The sequence below is a fragment of the Phalangium opilio genome, unplaced genomic scaffold, assembly GCF_054372755.1.
Source record: "Phalangium opilio isolate 3A_F unplaced genomic scaffold, DU_Popi_V2 ptg000093l_1, whole genome shotgun sequence".
In the NCBI taxonomy this organism is placed as follows: Eukaryota; Metazoa; Arthropoda; class Arachnida; order Opiliones; family Phalangiidae; genus Phalangium; species Phalangium opilio.
In genome coordinates, this window is record NW_028324198.1 from 527,598 (window position 1) to 534,506 (window position 6,909).

The 6,909-nt window shown below is 39.1% G+C and overlaps 1 protein-coding gene across 1 annotated transcript; it reads left to right on the plus strand.

Annotated features, from left to right (window-relative positions):
* The first annotated feature begins 444 nt into the window (after window positions 1-444).
* LOC149640145 (uncharacterized) lies at window positions 445-1,678 on the plus strand. The gene is made up of 5 exons (XM_089850617.1): window positions 445-652; window positions 727-1,002; window positions 1,068-1,196; window positions 1,278-1,307; window positions 1,389-1,678. Exons 1-5 carry the CDS (start codon window positions 612-614, stop codon window positions 1,534-1,536), a joined length of 624 nt encoding a protein of 207 aa, XP_089706743.1. The 5' UTR covers window positions 445-611; the 3' UTR covers window positions 1,537-1,678.
* Window positions 1,679-6,909: the final 5,231 nt, after the last annotated feature.

Consider the following 6,909-nt stretch of genomic DNA (forward strand, 5'->3'; position numbering starts at 1 on the left):
AATGCCAAACAACTAAATCAACTTTAGGTTCGAACATTTTATCTTTATGTTCTATTATCCTTTTACATAAAAATGTTTTGCCTGATCCGGAAGGACCAAAAATAATTAAGTTTCCAGGTGTAGTGAATGGTATCATGGCTAATACTCGAATGAAACTAATTTGTAATTATCATTCGTACTTAAACACGATTAATTAAAACGCGGCGCGATTCGCGAACCCCCTAAACGCGGTCGGAGGCGCCCTCAAACGGCTCGCGGGGGAAGCGCGGGTAGGCCAACACCACAAACGCGTTGACATCATCTTGCCTTTCACTATGGTATCTTCTATAAGCCTTTAACATGGTCTGCCACTATACGAGATGGTAAATACGGTTAAAGAAGCTTGACAACTAAAGAAATGCTAGGGGAATTTTTCAAAATCTCCTTAAAAGGAGAGATACTGTGGTCCAATGACATGGCTTCGGACCAATTTGCCCGCGAAAATTTTTACCCTTGTACATGCTAACCATCTTGGAGTCACTTGTTTGATCTCGAACACGCCCTGACCATAGCAAAAAGTATAAAAGGTCTAGGTTCAGACCCCAAAGACATCACTTTCTTTCGAATAAGTTATGGACCACCAACAAGAACCAATGGATCTTTCTTCATCAAGGTAAGAAAAAACTTTTTTAAAAACTTAGTTTTTTAAAGAGAGAAGACCTAAAAAATCTCTCTCTCTCTCTATAGTTATGTGTACGGGGTAGACACCCCGTACTCACCCTGCGAGTTCTCGGACTCGTCCGACTCGTCCCGTTCCGGCACCCCAGATCCCCCACAACACCGGCCTCATTGTGTCGTTGGGCCACAACGGCGCCCACAAAGCCCATCACCGCCGCCGCCCACCCCATCACCGCCGCCGACACCCGAGCCCCTGCCACACTATCAACCTCTCCCGGCCATATACTATCCATGGCAAGCCATGCCTCGGCCGGGAGAGGCTGACTTAAATGTCAATAGTGACTTGTAAGTGATACCTTTTATCTTTGGGGGTAATATAACGCGAAATTATAATTTCTATTTATTCGTAGTCTAGTCTACCAGTTCCAGTTGTACCTGTCGGTACAAGCGGAGGTCATTAGGGATGTGGATTATTTAAATGACCTGCTGAACCAAGTTCGGCAGGTCGTTTATAATCATTCGATTTTTATCCCTGATGAGTAAGTATTTTTAAAAGGTTTTTTATTCCGTAAAAAATTTTAAACCAAATTTTAAACCAAATTTTATAATCTTTGTTATAGCCTCCTGGCCCTTAACTGCCGTGGGTTCCGGTAAGCTAAATACATTTCTTATATTAATTATATACAATATTAACAAGTAATAGCTAATTTTACTCTCTCTCTCTTCCTCAGTGTGACCTTCGAGCTGGGCCAGTTAAGCTTGTACCGACGTGTGAGGTACCTGGAGATCCCACCAGAGCCTGCACTAGTATTCGAGACCTGGGATGATATATTATTCCCGGGGTTCTCGATGCTAGTGCAGATCCTCAGCCGGCCGTGAGGTGGCGGGGGTAGAGCGGGCGCCAAACAAAAGAAATGAAAAAAAAAAAATGTAAAAAAAAAAAAAATCTTTTTTTTGTAAAATTTTTTAAAAAAAAATTTGTAAATTTTTTAAAAAAAAAATAAATTTTGTTGTGACTTTATATACCTCTCTTTATTTAAATTAAGCTTATATTTTTACCTTCAAAGTTTAGGTTTTCTAAACTTTAATTTCATAGGCTTAAATAGTAAAAGATATGCTTAGTATTAGTTATATAAAATGGAATAGTTTTTTCGGTTCAATTCAATTTATTTTAAACATAAAACTTATAAAATTAAATACAAATAAAATTAAAAATGAGTTAGTAAATGCATACGGGATTTTAAATAAGTTACTTGCCCCGAAATTACAGAAAATAAATTATAATTGTAAAAATAGTTTTCAAGATTTTCTTCTTCAAGTACGCTGTTGAATTTCGTCACCACCTGGTATGACGTTATGAAGTTGGTGAAATATCCCACCACCGCGTCGAATTTTTCGGGTTGGCCATCCAAACACGGTATGCGTTCGTAATCCCCATATAAATTATCATAAATTGCGTTATAAAATTCTATGATAATATCAGCCATGTGTGTAAACACAATTTCATGGTTACTTATCTTAGTAAGATGTTCCTTTACAGCGCCCGAAACGCGATTCAAGGCCGCTGTTTCCATACTGGTCAAAACAATAGAATCCTCCTTTATTAAGTCTTTAATGTGGCATGTGTTATGGTATGCCACAACTGTAGTCTTTTCATTAGGGGTATCGTTTAACACGATTTCAAAATTGTTGGCTTCATGGGCAGCCGTCCAACCTGCTAAAACGGGTAAGCGCGGCATCAGTTTTTCCCAAGTTTCCGTGGAAATGGCGAAGCTTTTTACAGATTGTTTCCGGCATAGACGAACCTCAGGATCCAGGGTTCCGTTCACGAATCCAGTTGTTAAGAACAACTCTTTAGATATATGGAATCTCCCGTTAATTTTACGTTCGTTAGTTACACCAATTTTCCTTTTGGGTGCTTCTTGATTTTCCATCTTGCAGGCTTAAGATCTTCTCGAATAATGATATTCTACTCGATTGAGTCAGGGGTTTTTATACCAAATTTCTTACGTAGCTATTGCGAAATATCTATTGTCCTTAAGTGTTCCATTGTTAGACTGTAGGCGTATTTTTATGTCAAAGTTCTGAAACCACAGATTAAGGAATTCCAGTACCCCCAAAATCAATAAAATAAATAATACAATAAGTAGTTTTTGAGGATTAATCTCCAAGATCTGACGAATTCTCGACAGCCTTTGTGTACTTGACTCCATAACAGCTGAGGAGTAAATAAATTATACAATAGTAAACCTGAACTATTTATCTATTAATAGACCTGTCAATATTTGATTGATTGTATACTTCTTCATGTAATGTCGTAAAAACCCAAGAAATGACGCATCATCTCTTTTGTTACAATCCTTTTGTTGAATTTAAAAAAAATCTATTGACGACTCATCTCTTTGTTACCATCAGCCACCTGGATGTCAATCAGATGTCACCTATTGTCGACTAACAATAATAGACGTGTTTAAACACGTCCGAAGACCCAACGCATTCTCGCGATCCTTTGTGTACTTGACTCCGTAACAACTTACAAGTAAATAAATTATACAATAGTAAACTTGACCCATTTATCTATTAATAGAGACGACCCTAACCTGTCAATATTTGATTGATTGAGGAAATACTTTTCTTACATCTTCATGTATTGTCGTAAAAACCCCCGCTAATGGAATGACGCTTCATCTCTTTTGTTATAATCCTTTTGTTGAATTAAAAAATCTAGCTTTTTGTTACCATCTGGCACCTTTTAAAATCACTCGGATGTCAATCTTATGTCACCTATTGTTGATTGACAAACAATATTAGACGTGTTTAAACACGTCCGAAAGGACAACGCACCATTGGCCAATAGAAGCTTAGGTAACTCTCCACCCCTCTCTACCCCCCCTGCTAATAAGCCTAGGGAAATTTAGTATAAAATAACGAGGGAGAACAACGGAACATCGCATTCGAACTTTAGATCTCGTAACATCAAGATGGATCCTGAATCACTTCGCTGGAATTTGGATGAACTAGCTGTAAATAGGCCTTGGCCTCTAACTTCATTATACAAGTTTTATTTTTTCCTCTGTGCCTATTTACACATCGACCCTGCTAATGTACCATCAACTTTACCCACGTTTATTATAAATGGAGGTTTAAATATAATTCAGACATTCCTTGATGTCATTGAATACATGAGAACCGTACCTAGAACACCTGAAGACTGCCATACAATAGACCAACTAAACCACCTAAGTAACTTAATTCCTAGACCACTAAATATTTCTTACGCCGATCGCATAGAAAGACGCCGGAATGAATTACAACCCACTAACCAGGAAGAATCCTTAATCACAGATTTCAACAACCCTCAATACGATATAGAGATGGCGGCATTTTTGAATCAGGAATGTCAACAAAACGACCCCTTCGAGTACCTGTCTCTAAACTTCTCCGACTATCTACCCAGCGAACAAGAATCTCTTGCGGACTCGGAAGACGACAATATGTACGATCAATGGGGCGGTGGCGCCCCCCCTTCCCCCATTCAAGATGTCCCACATTGCGAAATCTTAGAACAAAGCGAAAAATTCTATGACCAATTTAATATGTATGGTCGAGAATTGGTTCTAAATATCACTGACGATCCCGTAGATAGTATAAGCACTATTACAGAGCACATATTAAATGAGTACAGAGCAACAGATTATGTCCAAATAACACTGAGAAGCCTCGGTGTAAATTGTAGGTCTGAATTAGAGTTGTCATTTAAAAGACTAGACCAAGTAGACCCCTCTATCCTCTTTGACCAACTAGCCGAACTACTTTACGACGACGAAATTGAACACTTTTTTCAAGGTCCCGTAAAAATAATATTCCATATAGTGAGAATTCCTGAAGGATACGGTCGATCTAATCGCCGTCAACTTAAACCCTTCAGTATTTTCTCTAAAGATAGGCGAGGAATCCTTCGGATTACAAGCACCGATAATCTGTGTCTAGCTCGAAGTCTTTGTGTAGCTATTTCGCATCGTGACTACATGAACAACAAAAACAACAAAGAGTTAAAAGCTCGTTACAAGAGCCTATCCAGAATAGGCCCCCACAACAAAATGCAAAAAACAGCCGTTTTAGAGCTATGTCAAAATGCTGGAGTCGCCTTAGGCGATTGTGGGACCCCCGACTCGTTCCAGAAATTTAAACTATATTTATCGGGTTACTCCATCTTTGTCTATAAATTCGAAAATAGGGTACCCATTTTAATATTAGGCGAAAATGACCCTACAGACACCAGACCACGACTCTTTCTACTTAACGAAAACAATCACTACAACGTAATTACCAATTTAAAGCCTCTTTTTAGTCACGAGTACTTTTGCGAGAAGTGTCTCACTCCCTACTGGCGTATTCAGTCTCATAAATGCAATGACTTTTGTTTCAAATGTATGCGTCCAACAGTTTGTCACGGTAGCGAAAAAACATGTGGGTCATGTTTGCGAAAATTCTGGGGCGACGACTGCTATAACAGTCACTTGATTCCAACTGGTAACAAAAAACCTCTTTGTGAGAGGCTCTACCTTTGTAAAAAATGTTTTAAAACAATTGATTTCGCAAACCGCAAGACTAACCATATTTGTGGTGAGATGTATTGTCAAGTATGTGGAAAGCATCAACCCAGCGATCATTTATGCTACATTCAAGTGATTAAGGATAAAAACCACAGCGTCATCCCCTCGAAAAAACCTCGTCGTAATATACCTGAACTAATGTATGTTTTCTTTGATGTGGAATGCATACAGACAAAAATATGCCAGGAAAAGCTGGGGGCGTATGAACATCAAGCCATCTTATGCGTCAGTATCTCCGTTTGCGAAGACTGCATTGAGGAAAAATCCCTAAATTTTAATTGCATCAAATGCAATCAATTTGGACCTCGCAAACAACGTTTCTCCGGAGGCAAACCCATAGCTGCGTTCCTAGACTACTTAGTCAGCTTATTCGACGTAAAGAAGGTTATTGTATTATCCCACTTTGGTAGCAATTACGACAACCAGCTATTAATTAGGGAAATAATTAATAGGGACGAGAAATTTGTCCCCGAAACTCTGAAAATTAACGGTACGCGCATTTTAGAGATGAAGCTCTCTAATCTATTATTCCTCGACTCTTACAACTTTATCCCTGTAGCTTTATCTAAGTTCCCTGCCACCTTCGGGCTCCCTAATGCTGCCAAAGGTTACTTTCCCCATTTTCTTTTCAACGTAGTGGATCACGAGTTCGATATAGACAGACAGGAGGAGACAAACTACGTGTTAGAAAATACTTTACCCCCCACAGAGGCTTACGGGTGCCAGTATTTCACAAGGAAAAACTTGGACGCCTTTATGAAATGGCATACCTCAGAAGTCAGTAAAGAGAAAGGGTTCAACTTCTTAGAAGAGTTGTATTATTATTGCGAGAACGATACTCTACTTCTCTTTCTAGGGTGTTTAACGTTTCGGTCTCTTCTCCTTAAAGTTACCAGCGTAGACCCTTTTAATTGCGGTTCTGTTACTCTCCCTGGCGTTTGTTCCTATGTGTATCGAAAAAATTATCTCAAATCAAACACCATTAGCATCATCCCAACAAACTACTATAGACTTGGTGAGAACCAGTCTTTAGGCGCCATTGAATGGCTTGAATGGTCTTCGCATGACAGAAATATCCCCATTCAATCCTCTTTTAGGGGCAAAGAGGTTAAAATCCAGACCCTAAAGGTAGATGGCTATTGTCCAGTCAACAAAGAAGTGTTTGAATACATGGGATGTTACTATCATGGATGCAAAATACACTTTCCCATCAATAGAAACAAGATGTTACATGGTGATCCTACTGAAACATTAAACACAAGATACACGAGAACCGAGAAAAAAATTAGCAAACTAGAGGCCCTCGGACACGCAGTCAATGTCAAATGGGAATGTGAATGGCAACAAGACAAAACAAATAACCCCGAAATTAATGAATTTTTAAAACGTAACGACATCCGCGTTAAAACATCCAAAAGACTGAACCCTCGCGATGCTTTCTTCGGTGGACGTTGCGGCGCTAACAAGCTATATCATAAAACAACGGGGACCGAGAAAATGCACTACGTGGATTTTACTAGCTTATACCCTTTCGTGAACAAAACGGGGAAAATTCCTATCGGACACCCGAAAATTATTCTAGATAATTTTCCCGATATCTTCTCTTTCGATGGACTCCTCAAATGTGACGTACTTC